At 36.8% G+C, this 24,805-nt stretch overlaps 1 protein-coding gene across 2 annotated transcripts; it reads right to left on the bottom strand.

Annotated features, from left to right (window-relative positions):
* Nucleotides 1-7,181: 7,181 nt before the first annotated feature.
* Nucleotides 7,182-23,506, bottom strand: LOC128227573 (heterogeneous nuclear ribonucleoprotein M-like). Of its 2 annotated transcripts, XR_008259836.1 has the most exons (13): nt 23,449-23,506; nt 20,930-21,102; nt 20,045-20,105; nt 19,317-19,410; nt 16,709-16,958; nt 16,294-16,364; nt 15,986-16,139; nt 15,482-15,628; nt 14,274-14,851; nt 13,295-13,448; nt 12,744-12,809; nt 7,835-8,048; nt 7,182-7,386 (listed from the first exon to the last, which is right to left on the bottom strand). XR_008259836.1 is itself a non-coding variant. In XM_052938226.1 (11 exons), exons 1-11 carry the CDS (start codon nt 23,460-23,462, stop codon nt 12,751-12,753), a joined length of 1,755 nt encoding a protein of 584 aa, XP_052794186.1. In that variant the 5' UTR covers nt 23,463-23,506; the 3' UTR covers nt 12,235-12,750. The 2 variants fall into 2 exon arrangements, 1 of the variants encoding a protein (XP_052794186.1); XM_052938226.1 differs by lacking the exons at nt 7,182-7,386; nt 7,835-8,048 and having other exon boundaries at nt 12,235-12,809.
* Nucleotides 23,507-24,805: the final 1,299 nt, after the last annotated feature.

Genomic DNA, 24,805 nt, shown 5'->3' with positions numbered 1-24,805 from the left:
AAATGTTCTTCTTTATTTCATGTCACTTAAAACCTTTTTATATGCGAACACAGAATGCAAGGTTAGAATTAACGCCACACATTGAACTCAGACGGAGGAGAACATGTTTGACGTCTCTATTCCTGCTCACTTCCAGAACCACGGTAAAAGCAGGAGAGAAAACAAATGCGATGGCAGTGTTCATATAAAAATGAAGTTTTTCCTGATAAAATCACATTTCTTTTTTTTTCGAAAGTGTTTTCAAATAGAAGTGAGGTCTAAATGGGGTCTGGAACATTTCTATATACGGCAATGCAGGCAAATGTCATTAAAAACGATACAAGTGAAAATACTGTGCTACAATGGCGTAAAACATGCTGTCAAGAGCGCTGGTGACGATCTAGTGGCAAATCCGATAAACACCGCATGACAGGCAATAATAGAAAATCATTTGGAATTACACGTCAAGCATTGAACCAGTTCTTGATCTGTTTTAATTGATGCATACTTCTGTGTCACTGTTGCCATAGAAAACTTTCAACAAGGAACAAAAATGCATTCGGTTGAAAAGGAAGCAGTGGGATGCAAATAACTGCGCACTGCAATCCAGGTGGATCGCCAACGCGGTCTTCTATTGAATACTAGCTACGCGTTCATTCTTAGATTATTTTTTTCCATATCAGCTCTAGTGTTCTTTTCATCAAAGCTGCACTCACACATATTTTCCATTTTAACAACTTTTTTCTTATTTTTTGTCTTGGAAAGAGCAATTTTTTGAGTATCTATCTGCAAACTAATGATACAAGATTGCAGACAAAAAATCAGAGGGTAGATTTTTATATTTTCGTTCGAAAATTAATGTTTTATAGTTTAAACCGTTACGAACGGTTTAAAAAAATGCATAAAACATCAATTTTTGAACTTTGATATAAAAATCTGGGATCTGATTTTTTGTCAGCAGTCTTATTAACTGGTTTGCATGGATTTTCGCAAAAAATGGCTTGTTCCAAGACAAAAATTAAAAAAGTTGTCAACACGTTCAATCTGAGAGAGTGCAGCTTTAAAGCCCATTGTTGTATTTAGAGCAGCCATTTTGACGCCTTTGACGGAACACTACCGGAAATAACGTATGGATCGTACTCTGATGACTTTCAAGCGTATTCACTGTGTAATTGATCTGACAATTTACCTACAGTCAATATTAGCTCAGCATTCGCCCCACGGATCATCAATGGATGCTTTTATTTTCTGGACTATAATCAATGCAATTTTGAAGTGGCCGTCGTCTCGCATTGAAATTGTCATAAAAATGAAAATATGTTTGCACAAGCCACTTTGGATTCACAATAGCCACTCGAGTTATAAAATGTTTGTTTTCAGCAGGACATCCAATTAAACACCAAATATCAAAAACATTTTAGAACCCACGAGGAGGCGCAGGTGGCTGCATCAGAATGAGATGGTGAATAAATGAATTATATCAAAAACAACACCCACACATATCTGACTGGTATTAAAGAAAATTACCAGATTCATTATCTTGAATAATCACTGTAGGAGGGTACATCAGTACCTATAGAGTGTAAACAATGCATCTCCGATTTGACTTAATGATCTTTTTAACCTTCAATTTTATGTTTCCATATGTCATTTAGACGAAGATTCTGTTTAGTTTTAGCAAGATTGGCTCTAGTTACGGTACATAGTTTTCAACACTGTTATTGCACAGAAAAAGTTGAATCGAACTATTCAATCAATTCTATCGAGACAAACATTCTATCCATGCTCATCTAGATGGTGTTGCCGGTTTGAAGCACCTATTATATAAACAAAATATAAATAAAACTAGTCTCGTTTTGAAATTGACGTCTGCTCGAGTGGAAAGTCGCTTTGGGGGAAGGATACTTGCGGGAATGCACGAGATTTTCTTGCCCTCAGCTGTGTTATATCAGAAGGTCAAAGTACTGGAGGCGTTTTATTGACAGCGATAACACCCAGTAATGTTCAAAAATCGTATTGAGTAAGTGTCTCAATGGTAAACAGTGAAAACAAGAGTTCCAGTGAAGCCCTTGCTTAACAGAAAGAAACTATCTTGTTTGGTGTTTCTTGCTGTTTGAACGGATGACATCTTTAACCCAAATGCCAGTTTTCACATTTCAAGCCTGCTGAACATTAACAATGCATAACTATACATGGACAACATTTTATGATTTTTGGCGATTTATAATGATTTATCAATGAATTAAAACATTTCACCTCGTGAAGACTTAAAAGAAAATACAACTTTTGGTGCTGACTCGGTGAAATACGTCGTGCAGATTGTGTCCCAGCACTGTGTGCGCTGACAATTTTGGATGAGAGGGGGCTGAACTTTTTTAAGAATTATTATCTTTATCATCGTGAAATGAATCTTGATGTTGCTTGCAATATTAAATTAAATATTACAGTTCAATACGATGTGTCACAGATCCAAGCTGCGTCATATGTGCCATAGATATACACTGTGTCACATGTGCCATAGATATACGCTGCGTCATATGTGCCATAGATATACGCTGTGTACGGCATATGCCATAGATATACGCTGCGTCACATGTGCCATAGATTTACGCTGCGTCATATGTGCCATAGATATACGCTGTGTACGGCATATGCCATAGATATACGCTGCGTCACATGTGCCATAGATATACGCTGTGTTCGGCATATGTGCCATGGATATACGCTGTGTACGGCATATGCGCCATAGAAATACGCTGTGTCATATATATCTATATACGCTGTGTCCGGCATATGTGCCATAGATATACGCTGTGTTCGGCATATGTGCCATGGATATACGCTGTGTTCGGCATATGTGCCATAGATATACGCTGTGTACGGCATATGTGCCATAGATATACGCTGCGCCACATGTGCCATAGATATACGCTGTGTCACATGTGCCATTGATATACGCTGTGTCCTCTTGTGTACCATAGATATACACTGTTTCGTATATATTTATATACGCTGTGTCCGGCACATTTGCCATAGATATACGCTGTGTCCGGCATATGTGCCATAGATATACGCTGCCGGTGTCCGACAAATCTTCAATAGATATACGCTGTGTATGGCATATGTGCCAAAGATATACGCTGTGTACGGCATATGTGCCATATATATATATGCTGTGTACGGCATAAGTGCCATAGATATACGCTGTTTCATATATATCTATATACGCTGTGTCCGGCATATGTGCCATAGATATACGCTGTGTCCGGCATATGTGCCATAGATATACGCTGCCGGTGTCCGGCATATGTGCCATATATATACGCTGCCGGTGTCCGGCATATGTGCCATAGATATACGCTGTGTACGGCATATGTGCAATAGATATACGCTGTGTACGGCATATGTGCCATAGATATACGCTGTGTCACATGTGCCATAGATTTACGCTGATTCATATGTGCCATAGATATACGCTGTGTACGGCATGTGCCATAGATATACGCTGCGTCACATGTGCCATAGATATACGCTGTGTTCGGCATATGTGCCATGGATATACGCTGTGTACGGCATATGCGCCATAGAAATACGCTGTGTCATATATATCTATATACGCTGTGTCCGGCATATGTGCCATAGATATACGCGGTGTCCGGCATATGTGCCATAGATATACGCTGCCAGTGTCCGGCATATGTGCAATAGATATACGCTGTGTACGGCATATGTGCCATAGATATACGCTGCCAACAACAAGCCAATTCCTAATTTGCGTTCTTTATGTTTAGTTTATGATGTCAGCCGTCTGGTATATTTGAGGATTTTGAATAGGAAATGACTTTGTTCATGGTCGAAGTAATACTAAATTACTTGATTGGAGCAAAACTTAGTTCATCAAAAACTTTGATTATTTTGGCGAATAAGTATTCATGTAACACGGGCATAACTCTGGTATTGCATTAGAGATTTATCTCAAAATCGAACATGCTTACAAAAATTGTCACCAAGCTAAATCCTGATTGAAGATTACATAATTGTCTGAAAAAATAATAAATCAACATCAATGACAGACTCGATGTAAACCACAGTCGAACTTCACCGACATACAATTGTTTCATGATTTAAAAAAAATAAATACGGTGACTGTCTACACAACATAAACGTATGTATTTATATAGGGTTTTTTTATGTAAAAAGGTCCACCAATGGCTTGGCCGAGATATTCAGCCCCCACTTACTGCCTACAAGTTTCATCATGATTGCATAAATAATATGTTGCACATATTGTCTGCAAAAGACATAAATCTTCAGTATTTTCGAGTAAGAGGGCACACAATTTAGGATGACAGTGTGATTTGCGTCTATAATCGAGTACGTTATACGTTAACAATAAATACTTCAGTCAGTTATTGTCAGCACAGGGTTAACTGACACTGCCGCCGGATAACCGGAGCTTCACCATGCAATATAATAAGCGGTACAATACAAGACAGGACCTGTCGTGGGACAGCACTCAACGACTATATGCCGCTGTCTTAGAAATGAATACAATAATGATGTAAAATGTGCCTGTCAAAAGCCATCAAAAAAGAAAAACAAGAGCACCGCGAAACGGAGCATTATACGCCCGAAGAAGATTCGGCTTGAGGTCCTTTTAATGTAGTGATGATTTGTATAAAGTTATTTGAAAATCGCTTTATTAGTTACCAAGTTATGGCCCGGACACGGAATTGCTAATGGACGAGTAACAAAGATGTGGCCCGGACACAGAATTGCTAACGCCCCCCCATGGTGATTCAAGTCTTTGAGTTATGGCCTGGACATGGAATTGCTAACGTCCCCCCATGGTGATTCTAGACTTTGGGGTATGGACCTGGAAATTGCATGTGACACATCCTTTTAATGTAGTGATGATTTGTATAAAGTTATTTGAAAATCACTTTATTAGTAATAAAGATGTGGCCCGGACACAGAATTGCTAACGCCCCCCATGGTGATTCTAGTGTTTGAGGTATGGACCTGAAAATTGCGCGCGACACATCCTTTTAATGTAATGATGCTTTGTATAAAGTTATTTGAAAATGACTTTATTAGTGACCAAGTTGTGGCGCGGACACGGATTTGCTAACGCACCCCCATGGTGATTCTAGTCTTTGAGGTATGGACCTGGAAAGATGTGGCCCGGACACAGAATTGCTAACGCCCCCCCATGGTGATTCTAGTCTTTGAGTTATGGCCTGGACATGGAATTGCTAACGTCGCCCCCATGGTGATTCTAGACTTTGAGGTATGGACTGGAAATTGCATGTGACACATCCTTTTAATGTAGTGATGATTTGTATAAAGTTATTTGAAAATCACTTTATTAGTAACAAAGATGTGGCCCGGACACACAATTGCTAACACCCCCCCCCCCCCCTCCAAGGTGATTCTAGTGTTTGAGGTATGGACCTGGAAATTGCGCGCGACACATCCTTTTAATGTAATGATGCTTTGTATAAAGTTATTTGAAAATGACTTTATTAGTGACCAAGTTGTGGCCCGGACACGGATTTGCTAACGCACCCCCATGGTGATTCTAGTCTTTGAGGTATGGACCTGGAAATTGTGTGTGACACATCCTTTTAATGTAGTGATGATTTGTATAAAGTTATTTGAAAATCGCTTTATTAGTTACCAAGTTATGGCCCGGACACGGAATTGCTAACGGATGGACAGACGGACAGAAGATGGAGGCCATAACATAATACGACCCTTCGGGCGTATAATTGTAAAGTGAACAAGAATGGCCGCAATGCGACCCAACCAGGGTTTCAATGCTTGACAGAATAACTTCAGCCTTCGTTGGGAGATTCAGTTTTATCTTCTTCTTTTTTTATTCTTATTAAAAGTGACATTGATCTTGACCCTAGGGGCACCAAATGCAATCCCATGAAAGTCTTCCTAATCTCTTCCTACATACAAAGTTTGGTCACAATGTGTCAACCCTTACTGAAGTTATTCAGTACCAAACGGTCACGACTTAATGCCTAGGGGCCCATAACCCAATCCAAAAAAAGTCTCCATAACTCTTCCTACATAGCAAGTTTGGTCGCTATATCAAGACAAGTTCATAGAGATATTCAATATCAACTGTTTTTCTATTTTTAGTAACAGTGACCTCGACCCTAGGGGCCCGAAACGCAATCCCATGAAAGGTCTACATAAACTCTTGTATAGCAAGTTTGGTCACAATATGTCAACTCTTAACTAAAGTTATTCAGTACTAACCATTTTTCTATTTACAGTAACAGTGACCATGAATCTCGGATCCTCAAACACAATTACATGAAAGGTCCACATAAACTCGTCCTATATACCAAGTTTGGTCACCATATTTCAAACCTAACTCAAATTATTCGATAACAAAGGTAAGTTTGACGCTGCCCTCATGTCAGCCCGCTCCAACAACGGCCAACCTCATGCAAATAACCAGGTTTTACTTTGAATACTCTTATTAAACAAATAAATATAGAATCAATATATAACAAACATAAATTTTGAGTGATAAACCTTTAACTACTTACTAAATAATGCATTTATGGAAAATATCCATTACTGATAACAAGATTGTAACCATGCGTTTAATAGCTGAAAACACCCAGATATAAATGACTAGTGGTCCCAAGAGATTTACGGAGATCAACGATAGTCTCAGGTAGAAATACAGTATTTTCTGCAACTTTCTTTCAAATTAAACACGGTATCCTTCATAAGAACCAATCAGGGGCAATGATTTGTATTTAGGGTGAAATGGTGTTATGTTACCTCATTTTAAGATGGTTGGCAACAATTGTGTGAAGGGTATCGAGTTACAAGTTAAAATGACAACTTTCCCTTAAACTTGAACCAGACACCGACAGACGCGGGTGAGTAATAAAGCCTCCTTATTCTTCGAATAGACGAGCTAAAATGAAAACACTTATGAACTTCTACTTTCTTCATAAAATAACCCTAACTATACTTATTTATATATTACTAGGCAATACCTACATGTGCACAAGCAAAAATACATTACGGATTTCTTCAGGTTAAAATGGGATACTGGACATAATTGAATTGCATTCAGAAACTTTTCAATTTTTTATTAATTTTGTTTCCATTTAGAGAAACATGTGTAGCAGCTTAAAATAATTAGGTTTGATGTCAACCACAACTAGTACAACTTAATAAGACTTTATTGAAACACAGGTCTTAAATGGTTTATATTTAAAACGTTCAGAACTCAGCATCAATCTTCTAAATATAAAGATCAATACACATTGAACATCAACTTCTGTGTACACCTGACTGGTCTTCTGTGTCCTTGACCCTAGTCAAGGGTATCCTAAGTTCCCTCATCACTGGTGCTTTCCATGATACATTCTGAAAAATAATCAAAATACAATTACCAACAGGACAGGACACAAGAATGTTGAAAATAGGCAGTGAGCACATAACACCTTTAATATCAATGCCATTACTAATACAGGTGGATCAGTGAAGCTACATGTTCCTCAACAGTAAAATGAAAATAATCCATGAAACAAAGAAAAACCAGGCAAAGGGTAAGCGTACATGGACTTCGGATGGATAAATAGACCATCAACAATGAAAATTTTGTAATGATATTTTTCAACTACTTCAGCATGAAACATTAGGCTAGGTTTAGCGTGGCTAGGTTATGATGTTATTGTTTCTAGATAACAAACCAGATACACTAGGGCTAGATTTATGCAAATTGGACAAAAAATGAAACATCAGGAATTGGCCACAATTTGTACAAATATATTAAATTTAAAACCATCCAATATCAACAAAATCTATATTTTACCCTGCAGTATTTCCATGCTTCAAGTCAGCGAGGTGAATGCCATCTCGTATATGGCTCTTGTGTAGATACTTCTCGGTCTCCGCTCTATCGTTGGCCAGTCCTTTGGGAAGCAAATGTGTAGGACTGCGTTATCTGCGCTCCATCGGGAGAAATGCAGTGCATAGTGCAACAAGTGTGCACAAGGAGGATGAAAGGTAAAATTCTCCTACTGGCCCTGAAAAAATGTTACATGTGAGGTTTAGGTCATACTGTAAATATTTAGTAAAAAGTATTATTTAAGGATCTTTTTCTCATTTTTTTTTTTATTTTCGGTATGTTTTAACTTTCCAATTTGTACATTTTAATGTCTATTTCATTATTTCTGCTATGGTCAATATTTGCTGTTTTGCAAAATGACAACAACACCAAGGCCATGATAATACTTTTTTTCATACAAAAAGAAATGAGATACCAAAGAGTATAACCAATTTTAAAAAAGGAATAATAGAATCAGCCAACAATTTAATGTTCTTTTCTTAAAGGATAACCGCTACATGATCATTGAATCAGCGACTTTACATGTTACAATACCATCATATCATGGAAAGAAGTGTTTTAGTCCAGTGGAATCATACTTACACAAGCTTACCAGACACAGTAGTCAAAGAATACCTACAATAACAGTGGAACACCCTCATGTTCGCCAGATGGAAGAGCTTCAGCAAGACTCCATGATTTCACATGGCCACTGAAAACAACTAAACCCACAGCCGCAAACAATACCTCATTGTCATGGTGAAACTAGGCATAATACAATGAATATATCTGTCTCAAACAAAACAAGAGTAATACTGGCTGCCAAAATGTTCATCAACTTTACCTCCAAAACTTTCATATGCACAAGTGATTGCCGGGTTTACAAAATGAATTTCTAAATAACAGACACAATTGTCAAGTTTGCAAACAAATGGACTTCTGATGATATATGAATGAAAAACAACCGAATGCCAGCTAAACAATGTCTGAAACGCTTTTTTATTAATGAATTCCTCACAAAACTAGATCCTGCCATTTTAAAAACGGTGTAAAAAGCTGTATATCGAGACTTGAACAATAGAGGAAATGACATACCAGTAACTACTACTTCAATATAGCCTTAGTTATAAGGTTCAGTGTGATATCATTACCAGATTGCTAAAGTTGTGTATTTATATACCCATGTGTTGCAATAGACTATGACAATGGTACATGCATGCAATATTTTCAACAAAAGGATCGGTAATGTCAACTTCAATATACTGCGAGCATAAAATTAAAAAAATATCAATAACATAAGTATTTAGTTTCTTTAAAAGCATTTCATCAGTTAGCATCAGCAGAAAATGATCCTGTAAGTAGCTACAGAATAAAGACCCGAGTGCAAACAGTTGCAAAATATGGCTGTTCTATTTTTAGGACACCAGGAAGTTTGGTGACCACTGGTTATACGTTAATCAAATCCAAAGAGCGGACATTGTTATTACAGTGTTTGCCAATTTGAAGGTCATAACTCTGGAGTGACTAGGACAATGTGGCTGCTTATCAAAACTGAACAGATATTGTCTAAATTTGTTAATGATCAGACAAAAGTAAGTAATCAGACAAGACCGCTTTTAGGTAATTTCAATAGTTAAAGTGCCATAACTCTAAAGTGAATTCAGAGATATGGCTGGTTATCAAACTTATGACCACAAAACATTCTCACCAAATGTTGGTGATGATTAGACAAAAGCTTTTAAAGTTATTGATCGGACAAGAATGTTTTTAAGTAATTTCTATAATTATTGTGAGATAACTAGATATAATGCTCATACACATCCTGACTGAATTTGGTGATGATGGAACAAATGCTTCTCAAGGTCTGGTCGCAGCCCGCACACAGCAGGTGAAACTATGAAATGCTCTATTAACAATCATAAAAGAGGATAAATTAAAAGTGTAATGGATCACACAATTTGCGAAGCTTATCAACACAGAAGTGTGCGAGTGAAGGAAACTTGTGTCACAGGAGAAACAATTAAATAAGGAACTGCTCTACAAATTACTTTCAAACTATCTCCATCTGAAACTGCAATTTCCTGGTCAGCATTTTCAGTTGGCAAACATACAGAATTACAAGCATTCAACAAGTTACCTTCCTCTTCCCAATGACAGTATTCAACAAGTGACCTTCCTCTTCACAATGACAGCATTGAACAAGTTACCTTCCTCTTCACAATGACAGCATTGAACAAGTTACCTTCCTCTTCACAATGACAGCATTAAACAAGTTGTCTTCCTCTTCACAATGACAGCATTGAACAAGTTACCTTCCTCTTCACAATGACAGCATTGAACAAGTTACCTTCCTCTTCACAATGACAGCATTGAACAAGTTGTCTTCCTATTCACAAAGACAGCATTGAACAAGTTAACTTCCTCTTCCCAATGACAGCATTGAACAAGTTACCTTCCTCTTCACAATGACAGCATTGAACAAGTTACCTTCCTCTTCACAGTGACAGCATTGAACAAGTTACCTTCCTCTTCGCAATGACAGCATTGAACAAGTTACCTTCCTTTTCACAGTGACAGCAATGAACACGTTACTTTCCTCTTCCAAATGACAGCATTAAACAAGTTACCTTCCTCTTCAAACTGACAATCAGGAAGAGCATGTCAAGATGGCAATGCTATCACCCGCACAGGGCATAAACCATGTTAGGTATATATGAAGGGAACACTGCTGGCAATCGTTTTGACGGGATACACAGGAGCTTGCTTGGTTGAATGTGAGCTCATGTACTGTACCCAGAAGATGTTAACACTTGACTGTCGCAATCTGGTGGACTTTGAAACACCGCAATGGAGTAACCTTCTAAACTTAACAGAGGGAAGATAGTACTGCACATCTAGTATATATCTACAGTAAATACACATATTGCCTTATGTAAAACATTTCTACAATGTGGGATTTCCATTGATGTTAACATACAACAATGACACATGTACAAAATGCACTTTCTTTCACACAGATACACTTGTGAAGCATTCAAGGTTCGCTCAAATGAAGCAAGTTTGATCCAATGAAAGGGAGCTGCAAACAAGCCACAAAGACACACGTTCAGAAAAGGATACCCTCTGGGGCTCATTTCTCAAAAGTCTTAATAATAAGGATCAAATTCCTTACACAATGTAGTTTGACTTGAATTCATAAATTGGATGTGTCACCAGGGCCCAGTTGATATACTGATTGGTAATGCCCTCATTTATTTCTAGTATATGATACTTTAATTTTGCTGTATGCTTTGCAGGCAACACAAATACAGTACGTAAACCTGATATGATAATAATTAGATTGTAACAATTATCTTTATGGTAATTTTGGTTAAAACTGGTTACATATTTCAGCAAAAAACATATAAAAAGTTGATAAGCACTCAGATCAGCTGCTATAATGAGTTTAGTTTGTTTGAGAAATCAACCCCTGCAAAATTCAATCATCCCAGATGTCTACTTTTAACATAAAACCAATGAAGAAAAACAATGAAATGCCTTCCTCAGAGCATAAACCAAAGATTGTTATTCAGTTAACTTAAAGTATCTAATAAGTACATAATCTTCCATTAAATAAAATGGTATTCATACAATGACCCATTTAAACAGGAAAACAAAACCCCACAACTATGGAATTATTTCTCTTAACTAAGCATTGTTTTTCTTTTCCCTTTTTTAAACAGCTAACAAACTGTCATAAAAGAACATACAATGTAAGCCAAACCTGTGAACTATCCTTACAATACAAGCTTGAAAACACACTTGACCAGACAGACATCCAGTTTTAAAAAATTTAACAGTTTATATAATTTCCGCAAATTATATCAATAAATACACCATTGAAAAGGCAGAGCATAATGAATGAGTGGTTTTACTGATCTCACATGAAAGATAAATCACAACAAATAAACGGACATTTAGTTACCACTTGGGCCATATTTTGAAATGAACGTATTAATCATTTTTACTAATCCAGTAGTTTCAGGAAAATATCTTTATCAAAAAAGTATCACTGTTGGTAAGCATACAGCTGAATGTGCTCTCTGATGTATCTTAATCTTCGTTGGCCTGTTAGTTGGTTGGATTTATCACTGGTACTTCCTCTGAATATCCACTGCAGTGCTCTTTAGCAATATTCTGACTCAAAAGCATCCACAGGATACTGATGTAAAACTGACATAGAATCAATCTGTTTAAAATTAATACGCACCAATATTTTTCATGAGAATAAACAATAAATTCCCATCAGTCTTGACCAAATTTGTTCAATGTTTAAACTCCAAATAAATGTGCAAGGCAAATAATCTACAGCGACTCCTGATTGTGGCAAAAACGGCAGACAAATGATAAGTCACACTACATCTTTATTGCAATTACATGATTATGAACAGATGCAAAGACATGAATTGAATTCACAGCATGATGAAACATTGATTGATTAAAAGGAGCACAAGCCGGACAAATTGCAACGCTGAGAAAACAGTTAAAAGGTTGTCCTTTGAATATCTCACAGATAAATCTTTAATTGCAAGCCATTCAGGAAAGTCTTCATCAAAATATAAAACTACATACATGTCATGCGCAATGATAGAAGGCAATTTAATTAACCTGTTTGTTGGCCAAAAGGTAATGCTACAATGCTAAAAGAAAGCTCCTTTAGAATCTATAAAATGTATCAATAATACACACAACAGTATGCCAATTTTTTTCACGAAATTGTCTGAAATGGTTGACCATCTCTACAAGGAATCCCAGGAAACACCTTTTACAAGACACAGAAGTCACAATGATGAATTAGAGTGTGGACCACCAGAATAAAATCCATGAGTGTATGTACAAGGGAGGGGATGTGTACCAGTTGTTCAGTTGAGGAACTTCACCACAATGTCTCGCCCATCAATGTTCGCTCTGTTCATCCGCTCTGAAAATAAAACATTCTCATGGCTAGAACAGCAAAAGGGCAGTTGTTCAACGTTGATCTGCAACGTTGGACAATGACAATGTTGTTGACGCTCGACATGGTAACCCTAGTATCTGCCATGCTTCGCAAGTGACACAAAATCAGGACTGGAAACCAAGCTAGATAGTTGTACAGTGTAGGGCACTCCTTTTGTGTGCTTTTTCATTTTTTTTTGCAGGGGTATTAACTGGGTTGTGTTTAAAACAGCAGAGATTCTCCACAAAAATTGTAATAAGTTTGAATCTTCATTGATCATAGCCAATAAGCCAATATTATTTAAAGTTAGATGCATCATGTACCAGTTTTAATTCACCTATAAATTTTGACACTATCAACACCAATAATTATTTTTTCGGAAATAGTTTATATTGTGTACATTTATTCCTGGACAGCAAGTGGTCATTCATTTCAGTGAAGTCAACAGTTTATTAATTTTGTCCACTTACTGACAGCCATCTGTGCATCTTCCTCCCTCCTGAAGCTAACCAGGCCCCAGCCATTGCTGCGGTTCTGTTCATTTTTGCTGATTTCTGCAAACCTGATGTCTCCTATGCCGGAAAACTTCTGTTTCAATGTTTGCCAGTCCAGTGAATATGGCAACTGAAAACAAATGGTGTTTAATGAAATGTGTTTTACATGTTCTCCAAATTATTATTCACACTAAGTTTACAAAGTCAACTGAAAATATCTGTTATCTCTGAACAGTAAATATGTACACAACTACTTTCTAGCACACATTTTAAATAAGAGCAAACACCAACACTTGTCGGATTTCTTTGGTATAACAGGCAAGACTACAAAATAAAACCAATATCCTGATAGTTAATAAGAGTACAGCCAAGTTTTGGTTTATCTTTTTTTAAGTACCAAGGGGCAACACTTGACAATAATTATAGCCAAAACAATGAGCCTTGCCTACACATACATGTGCATTTTGCGCAACTACTTTTCATATATACAGTTTCATGTGAATGATTTCAATGGTTGAACAACCTTTTTGAACTATTAAGGGGTATAACATGACATGTATTAAAGCCAGAGGTATCGGCCTTCCTACAGATCTGCATCAATAACTCACTTGTAACAAGTGTACAATGTTTCATGTGAATATATTGAATAGCTATTAACCAAATCCAGTTATTGCACATCTTTTTCAAACTACCAAGGAGCATACCTTTGCAATTATTACAGCCAGAGTCATTTGCCATGCTGTTTATGTAAATATTGTGCCAGGCTACATGTGCAACAAGTTTCATTCAGATATCTTGGATGTTTTTGTTTTTGGCCTTGCCGTGTATGTGCATATTGTCTCTGACAAAATGTGCCATGTTGCCAGCAATGATACCAAGGTACTTTAATAACTGTAATATTTTGTTCTTTCAAAAACAACAACAGACAAGCTTAAAGAGAAGCAAATACTCTTACATTTTTTACAATGACTGTGGTTCTGTCAGATCGTGGAGTATAGTCCTGCTGCCCCAATCCTTGCATAACATTCTGGTTTGATCTTGACCTGTCCCTCCCAAAGTCCATCCTTGAGGAAAGCCCACTAGAGCCTCCAAAATTGCCCATCCCACCAGAGGACCTAGAGTTGTCCATCATACCACTGAGTCCGGAGGATGCTCCCATGTTACCACCACCCATGGAAGACATGCCAAAATTGTCTGACATACCTCCTGACCCCATTCCAGAGCCCATACCTGAGCCAGACCCCATCCCTCCCATCCCACTCATGCCACTGAATGAGTCACCCATTCCCATACCACTCATCCCAGATCCCATGGAGCCCATACCTGACATTCCCCCGGTCATACCTGAGCCCATACCACTACCCATTCCAGACAGACCTGAGCCCATTCCTGACCCCATACTTCCCATAGAGCCCATTCCACTCATGCTGGAGCCCATACGTTCCATGTTAGCCATGCCCGCCCCCATTCCTCCCATACTCATACCTGAACCCCCCATTCCCATGCCCATACCACCAACCACATCGGGCATCCCTGCAAAACATGAAACTCCATTATAAATAATGTTAGCACAAACAATGTATTGCAAAACATCAATAATAAAAACAACTCACACTATAATGTCAGTTTCAAAGGTGCAGTTAAAATAAGTCAAATATTTAAGTTTTAGAAAAACCCTGCAGACTGTTTTTTGCAAGTTTGGGGAAAATGACCTTGAATAATTTGGGTAAAAAAATTATTACTTAACAACCAAATTATGGAATGGTTTTACTTCTGTAAGGAATTAAGACAGTATTGTTGTGCAGATGTAGTAACAGTCAAAGAGCAAATTTCCATTATTATGATTTCGCATATCTGAATGTGTTGCAATGTTCAACTCCGTAAAATGCTAATGATCAGACATTTACTTTGGAATTCTGAAGGAGGAGAATTAGCATGCTCAAACCTCTAAAAATCATGTGTTTTCCGCCTCTTAACGTTTGCCTATATAAATTGTTGTGCATTGATGTCTTGCGTAAGTTCCAATATAGTTTATAAGGTACTTTTCATTATGTTAGTAACGGTATATGGTTCCCATATACATTATGTTAAAATACGCTTCCCACATACAATGGTACAAGGAAACAGATGATAAAATCCCAGAGGGCCAAATACAAAGAATACCTGGGCCCATTTGCTGCAAGTTGTTAAGAGAGGGTCCCACACTTTTCAGTCCTGCAGGGAGGGGATCAGGTCGCGAGGCATTTGTTTGCTGACCGTCCATCTTCACCCGCATTGTACGCTCAAACAGGTTCTGATTATTGAACATTGCTGGACACACTGGTCAAGGACAATCATTTTGAAGATATGATTATGCACTTTAAATTTCCTGAATTCTAAATATTTACATAAAAAACAATATTATCTTAACAACAACAACATTCAATTTTTCGTATCTATAATTATATTTACAGTTAAAGTTTGTTGAAAAAAACCAGCATACTGTTTGTTTCCACTTCTGGTACATTTTGAAACTGTAGATAGAATCATTATTTGTCAGATCCTTAAGCCTAAAGCATACAATTAAGCAATAAATGCCAATGACGTTATTCACATCTTGGAACAGTTGGTATGTTTGTAGAGGCAACGGCAACACCTGCCATGCCACATTACGATGTGAAAGGATACAGATGGCCTGGACTGCCTCCATGGGTGTGTCAAAGGTGATGGTGCCCATTCCACGACTCTTCCCATCCTTGTCCTCCATAATCTTGGCCTGACGAACATTCCCCGCCAGCTTGAATACATCCTTGAGCTTCTTCCAGCCTACCTTGTAGTCTAGCTATTAACATAGATTACATTTACATTAAACATCAACTGACACAATATTGAAAGACAATGGTGAAATTCACATTTCCTATCTCATATGTATTGGAACTCAACCTTTTTTTTTTTTGAAAAACATTACAAACTACACCTTATAACATTTTACTCACATTTGAAACAAACACAGAGTTAGACAGAGGTCCCTCGATCCCTAACTGTTTCAGAATCTGAGGATTGACACCTGAAATATACAAACAATAACATTTGTTATTCAACTTTCTATCTTCTATCATATAATGGCCTTTTATAATAATGTTCAACATTAACCATACAAATCTTCATTTCAACTACAAGGACCATTCACACTATCAATAACAGAACTATTTACCAGAACATGTGCTTGTATTATCGAAAGCAAATATAAGAAGTCTTAGTTAAATCTCAAATTCAATCAAGACAGCTGATTGAACCCAGGAAAAAATGAAAATCACACTTAATGGCAGCTGAGCAATATATTATTTACACTATACAATATTCTTTGCAATAAGCAAAACTAAACTAGTTTCAGTGCTAATAATGATGTACCTTGGTTCATGTTGCCACCCATTCCTGCACTACCTCCGCCCATTACAGCACTACCTCCACCCATGCTGCCTCCACCACCACCTCCACCCATAGAGCCCATTCCTCCACCCATCGCACCCATTCCAGATCCCATGCCACCTCCACCCCTACCTTGGGGGCCAGGACCTGGACCCATCACCCCAGGTCCATCTCTTGAGCCTCGACTCTCTCTTGCCATCACCTCGTTCATACGACGGTCTCTTTCACGCTCCTGAAATGCAATCATTGCTTATCAACTATGTATTAAATTTCATATATGATGTCAATTTGCTGCTTATTTCCATGTATTGCTCTATCACCAGGGGTTAGCCACCCAGGCAATTTCAATGTTAAAAAAAGGAAGTTACTTTTGTCGAAAACTAAAAAAAATCAGTAATGAGAATGCATGTCTTAGATTGCATAATTTACATCAATAAAACACTTCTGACCATCACCAAGTGTGAGAAACTGGTATAATCCAGGTGTCAATAGCAGAAGTTTACTGTTAAGTTTGACTGACAGCTTTGATACTTCTAGCTTTTTTTAAAAAGCACTACTGACTTGTATTGTAACAAATGTGGAAGTTGACCAGAATTTATTTTCATGTTTTTTCTTACATAGTTTTAAAATAGTTATTATATTTCAAAGGCAAATAATATAAGCAGGAATGTGTAAATTTTACACACATTAGTTAACATTCCTAGGGATAAGAATGGCCGGGAAATGGTGAAAACAATTTATCTCAATTTCTGGAGTTAGTTAATAAGTCAATTTGATCAATGATTAATATAAACAAGGTAAACTCATTTCATTATTTTTATTAATGAAATAGTTGTTTATCTCGAAGGCATGTCCAGTTTGCAAAACTAATATGAATCATTAAAGACTTCTACACAGAGGTCAATTATATACTTTCAGATAGGGGAGGCAGAGCTACAGATAAGGGTCGTAATGGGCGTAAATACACTTTAAAAATCACCCATTACGACATAAAATCAAACAGCTGTTCGTACCTGTATGATTTAAAAAAATTAAAATAGGGCATAACGCTCTTCTGAGTATTTTTGACTGTTTTTACGCTAGCTGTTTTGACTAAGTATTTTTGACCTTTATAAGCTAGCTGTCTTGACTTAATGTTAAACCTGTTTGTTAAAATCGATTCACTATCTTACACAATGTGTGTAACTGTAAGGGGACGTAATCGATGGGTACCATTTTTTTTAATCGATTCTATTCTATGTTAATCAACTTACACAAATTGAAATGTTGCTCAGCAGATTAATCAGGACTTGTTACTTGCTCAGTCTGCTGAGCAACATTTCAATTTTGTGTAAGATCTTATATGTGTGCTATAAAAGTTCATTAAATGAAATAGGTCATTCATATTTGTAATTTAATATACCAGTACACTTTAGAAATCGCCGTTACACTTTAATGAATGACCCAAGGATGTACCATACACTATACCAGATTGCATAAGGGTGTAAGTTATTTGCTGAGCAACATTTCAATTTTGTGTAGGTTCTTATGAGTGCTATAACAGTTCATTAAATGAAATAGGTCATTCATATTTGTAATTTAATATACCAGTACACTTTAGAAATCGCTGTTACACTTTAATGAATGACTCAAGGGTTTACCATACACTATACCAGATTGCATAAGGGTGTAAAATACACTTTAAGTAAAACAAGCATTTTCAGTGAAAAGATATCCCCCGCCAACGATGGCTTGTTTGTGCTTGATGGCTTGTTTGTGCTTGAAGGTTAAAAAAAATCTCAGAAAGAATAAGATAAGCACATTGGTTTTACTGAGAAATGGCTGCGAACAATGATTTTTTTAATAAATCAAGGGCAATAACTCTAAGGAAAATTGACCAATCCAAAAGAGAAATAGACAGGCATCATCACAGTATGTTGGTTCTTATTTATTCCAAGTGTCATGAAATTCTACCAGCTAGTTGCATAGAAAAGGCTGCAAACATGGATCTATTAATAAATCAAGGGCAAATAACTCATATAGAAATTACACAATCCAAAATATAAACAAACAGGCATCATCGCAGTATGTTGGTTCATATTTATTTCAAGTTTCAAGAATTTCTACCAACTAGTTACTGAGAAATGGCTGTAAATGAGAGTTTTTCAAAAAATCAAGGGCAATTACTCCAAGTTCAATTGACCAATCCAAAAAAAAAATGAACAGGCATCATCCCAGTATAGTAATTCATATTTATTTTAAGTTTCATGAAATTCTGCCAGTTAGTGACTAAGAAATGGCTGTGAATGTGCACTTTTCAAAAAATCAAGGGCAATAACTCCAAGGACAATTGACCAATCAAATTTTTTTTTGGACGGGCATCATTCCAGTATAGTGGTTCATATTTATTTTAAGTTTCATGAAATTATACCAGCTAATTACTGAGAAAACGCAGGTGACAGACGGACGTACGGACGGACAACGCCATTTCAATAAAGTTGTCTGTAGCTCTGGGGGAGGTCACATTTCCCTTAGATTTTAGTGGAGGATGTCTGCTGAACACTTGAATAAATTGTAACAATATTATAACAGTACACATCAGTGAACCCACCTCTCTGACCACCAGTTTTCTGTCCCGTACTTCGTATCTGTGCATCTTCTCAATAGCTTTAGCTGCTGTTTCAACATCTTTAAATTCGATCACACTGAAATAAGTGAACTAAACATACAAGTCACAGAGTATTGCTAGCAATGTAAAAGTCCCCTTCTGGTTTTGTTACCATAGTAACAATAAATGTTTTAATGATGCGCATAATTTCTTTATTGGTCCCTTACTACTTGTACACAAAGGTTCATAATAACTACCTTGCATACTCTTTGAATGACATATATTCGAATACATTTTTTTTCCTGGACTGATGAAACGACATTACACGATATTATGAACTGTCCATTGATGTCCGATAGTTAATCAAAACACTTGGTCCGATTCGATTCAATTCTTGATAGCAAATGGAGTCTGATTTTCTAACACTTCTATTATATCAAGTACTTCTACAATAAAACACATAATCAGCCTCTGAATAAAAATTAAAAAAATAATTTAAAGTGATGAGCGAAAATAGCACTGCACTGGTTAAAGGTTTGCCAGACTTGTTCAAAATCTAAAATTTATATAGCAGTTGTTTTACAAATTCTCAACCAACTACTAATGTGAGAATTGAGGCCTGCTGGTCCAAAAGTCTCATTTCAAATTCTGAATGCTGATAAGCCCAACTTGTGTACCCAGTTCTGATATAATATTCATTGAGATATAGCCAGCAGCTAGCAGGGACTTACCCAGTGCCTCGTGGTTTCCCGTCAGGTGCATTGAACAGCTCCACATACACAACATCCCCAACTGTAAACACAGGCAACACATGTCATAAACATATTTTTATAATAGCTTCTAACAGTTTATTAAACACAAACTTTCAATCAATGTGCATTTCAATATATATAATAATGATATAACAGGTAAGTCTTTCAATGATTATTGCTAATGATTGTATGATCATTCATCAAGTTACAAATGAGAAAAAAATCTGAGTACTGTTTCATTTTCTTTAATCTAAACTTTACATTTTTAAAATACATCCATGACTGCAATGTGCAGAAACATACATACATACTGAGAAAAGGTATTAGCATCTACAAGTTGTTTAACATTAAATAATAAATAAGGCAGAGTACTGGTTTTGGTATCATATTGAAAAGTGGTATATATGTATATGTTATTTGCTTTATATATTTTATGAGACTATCAAACCTTTCCATTGATAGGAAAAGAAGCTAAAAATAATAAATTCTTTTAAGTAGTGTTTGTCATAGCGTTTGTTGATGATTTCAAGGCGTGTCTAACTGGCTAGGGTTCAGTACAACTTGCTTGTCAACAGGTGTATTCCTTTCTTTTATTAGTCACTATGTTACTAAAAAAATGTTATAAAAACATATGCATAACACAATTTTGGATATTCAAGTTTGCCTTTTTCTTTCAGCAAAATGATTTTTTTTTTTATTCTTCTTATGCTGTGACAGGACATGTTCTCATACAGAAAAAACAATCCAAGTCACTTAAGTCCATAAGCTACTGTATTTAGTTCTTAAAACATTCAGTACTATAATCTAGCAAGTCTAATCACATACATTCATGTAGAGTTAAAAAACAACACAGTGTCACATTACCCTCAGTCCTAAACATGTCTTTGATCTCCTGCCATTTCAGGTCATAAGGAATGTTGCTGAGAACACATCTTCTTGTCTGAAGGTTTCTAGGTCGACGTGGGGATCGGCTACGTGACCTCTCTCTTGACCTGTCATGCTTCACTATAGGTGAACGACTTCTGGACCTTGAGCGACTGCAAATTTTAAGACTTGAATAGCAAAATAATAAAGTGAAATACATTTTGCACCTTTTTAGGACAAGGTGATTCTACAATTGATCTGCCACTATTTCTATACCTTTGAATTAACGATGAAACCCTAACCTTGCACTAACTCTCACCTTCCCTATAGGGTCGAACCTTCGAAGAAAAATATATGGGGTGAACAAATATTTCACTTTAAGTGACAGGTTCCTTTTTTTCAATTGGAATCGTCACAGCACAGGTGCGTTGTTATGCCACACCACTATGGCCACACCTTCCCCCTCATCTACATGGATGGGATTGACATGGCAGTTGAAGGGTTAAAACCATTTTGACGATGGGGTTTGAGAGCCTTTAATGGCCTCCAATGGGGTTACAGGAGGCAACGCCCCCTTTGCAGAAGCAAAACTTGCTTTTAGAAGCCCTTTTGAGGGCTCTCCTGCTTCAATTTGAAGCAAACTGGAGAGTCAATACTTATGCTGGGATTTTTGCGCGACACAATGTAACGTGATGCATTGACGTAACACGCGATATGTATTCATACTAATGTAACTTAACTTCATGTGTGTTGTAATTGTTAGTAGGACTTCAATAAAGGAAACGAACCTATGCGACGTGTTTTATCGTGATCATCCAAAACAATTTGGTGCCGTGGCCAAACAACTTACAACAAACAAATTTATTTGCAGAGCAACACATCAGTATATCATATAATACTTTGCATACAACCAGATAGTAGTCACAGCATTAAGGCAATAGTATTTATGAATATCCATTTTTTACCCAGTAAAAGATGTTTGTAATTTTTACATATATTTTATTGTTCTTTCTTGTTACGTGTGTCTAACTGAGGAACACTGTTAAACAAGAGCAATTTTTCCGTGCAATCAGTAGGTGATGAACCATCGCAAACCACACACTTTGCTTTTCCGTTTAGACAATCCCATTTACTAATGTTTCCAGCCAATAACGCATTTTTGATTGGAGAAGAAGGATGGACTTGGCTAGCCACAATAATGCGCATTTAGGGAACTTTTTTAACATTTGGATATTTGTTTTGTTCCCTAAACGACAAAAGTCGACCAGACCCCAAGTAGACTGAGCCGTTCCAATGTAAAATATATTCTTCAACTGTTACTCCACAATACTTAACACTTCACTGTTAAATTAAAACACAAATGTTACAATTTAATTATTTAAGCCAATACCTTTTACTTATTACACTTAAGTGTTTGAAACACAAATAATTAGTTTAATTTAGAGCGACTTCAGTCAATAAAGCATCGCCATTTTTAAACAATCTAGCAGTAGTCCAAATAATTGTACATTGACGGATTTTTTTTAGATTTTTGATATGGCAAATCCTTCACGTACAAATTGTTGAGTATCAAAAGTGGGTAGTTGTTCCGATCAGGATTCCGGGTTAAAGCATAAAGTGTCTATAAAATATCATAAAAACAAGAAATATTACCAGATAATGTTATTTTATATTAGTTCCGTACACAAAAAAATAAATATCCAACTTATAATTATGAGTTTGACGACTTTTTTTCATTTTATTCTTTCCAAACATAACGATATATACATGAAGGGCACCTGCAAGGCTTTAGGGCAGTTTTAAATCCCTCGGAACATTTCGGCCATGGCCGAGGTGTTACGATTGTATAACGAGGTCTATCTCGAAGCTTTGTCGGAGGAGGCCGAGCTATTACGATTGTATCAAGTTGTTCCCCTTCGCATAATTGTTGTCTGTGTCTGTCAACTTTCGTTTTATTGGAAAGGTAAACAACTTGTTTTAATGCATTAAATGCTTGTTTAGTGCAAAATAACATTTCACTTACATGGTAAAATATGAATATAACTCTTTATGATCAATTTCAACCATAAAATACTTCACTTAAAACAATTTCAATATTTTTAAAACACCCCCGTTTTTTGCACATTCCCGTTTAGACGTTAGGGATTGGAAGAATCCCGTATAACACGTCTATTATTTTAGACTAATGTATAACTATGAATGATGATTAGGCTAGGGTGTATATCTTGGCTAAAGAAGGAACGCAACTACTAGCCGGTAAATTAACGGGTTCTCTGGTACAAAGAGGTGGAAATTAGAATCGAAAAAATAACAATGCAAATTTATTTCCACCCTTATGGTAAATTTGGAAACAAAGCTTCGTACAAAAAGGAAACTGCTATGGTAAATAACGGCTGCGGTTGTCCACAGTTTCAGGTCCATTTGTGTGCATGTACATAACTTTTCATTTTACAATTCTAAACGACAAATCATATGAATGAGGATTGAACATGTTCAAGGGTAAAATATATAAATAATACCTCTGTTGTGACATTTTTCAACACGCTTCTGCAGGGTATCACGTGACAGCTATTAACCAATCGGATGGAAGAATTTAAAATCAGCAGCCACATTAGTGAACAGGCTACGTTCTACCAATACTATGTCAGCAACCAGATCGGGACGTAATTTTCAGCGCTATCGCACTGACACCTCCGTGCTACCGCTGCAGTGCGTTCAGTAAGGCGAGCGTTTATAAAACGCTCGGAAACGTTTTGTTTTGTATCTCTGTTGCAACGCAGCGCATAAAAGTTAAGCGGGAAACCAAACAGCAAACGTTCGCCGCAAACATCTTTACTGAACGCGTTGCAGTTCTACCACGACTGCCTCAAATGCTAACAGTAGAATGTTGAAATGCTATTTACACGCTGTCAGAGCAAACATTGACAATTCAAACAATATACATTACCTTAAACTTTTCAAAACATTTATATGTTAATTTCACTTGCAAACAGTAGATAATTTAAATGATCATCGGATAGTTACAAAATGGATAGGTACAACTTCGACAAATACTTATGTATATGTAGTATCGTATAGTATAGGGGTGATAATCGGACAGAACATTGCTCTCGATTCACATATAAACGTGTAAAGTAACTAGAACTGTAAGCCATAGGCTAACGAATACCCCCCACCCCTCCATGTCTAGGTTGTTTGCCCTGGAGTTAGGCCGGACAAAGCTAATTTTGCCTACAAGGGGAGATAACTCCAGTCAGGGTCATGTGACCTGTACCAAATTCACAGAGGCGAAAGTTTACAACATGGCCATTAATTTCTGAAAGTTTGATAAAGATTTGTTGAATAATAACAAAGATGAATCCCGGACAGGGCTTATTTTGCCTACTTTAACACATCAAGGGGAGATAACTCCAGTCAGGGTCATGTGACCTGTACCAAATTCACAGAGGCGAAAGTTTACAACATGGCCATTAATTTCTGAAAGTTTGATAAAGATTTGTTGAATTATAACAAAGATGAATCCCGGACAGGGCTTATTTTGCCTACTTTAACACATCAAGGGGAGATAACTCTGGTCAGGGTCATGTGACCCGTACCAATTTCACAGAGGCGAAAGTTTACAACATGGCCATTAATTTCTGAAAGTTTGATAAAGATTTGTTGAATAATAACAAAGATGAATCCCGGACAGGGCTTATTTTGCCTACTTTAACACATCAAGGGGAGATAACTCTGGTCAGGGTCATGTGACCCGTACCAATTTCACAGAGGCGCAAGTTTACATCATGGCCATTAATATCTGAAAGTTTGAAAAAGATTTGTTCAATAACGACAAAGATGAATCCCGGACAAAAAAAAAAACGGACGGACAGACGG

The sequence above is a fragment of the Mya arenaria genome, chromosome 3 (genome assembly GCF_026914265.1).
Source record: "Mya arenaria isolate MELC-2E11 chromosome 3, ASM2691426v1".
Lineage (NCBI taxonomy): Eukaryota > Metazoa > Mollusca > Bivalvia > Myida > Myidae > Mya > Mya arenaria.
Note: the sequence above shows the minus strand (reverse complement) of the source record. Positions and strands in the feature narration are given on the sequence as shown.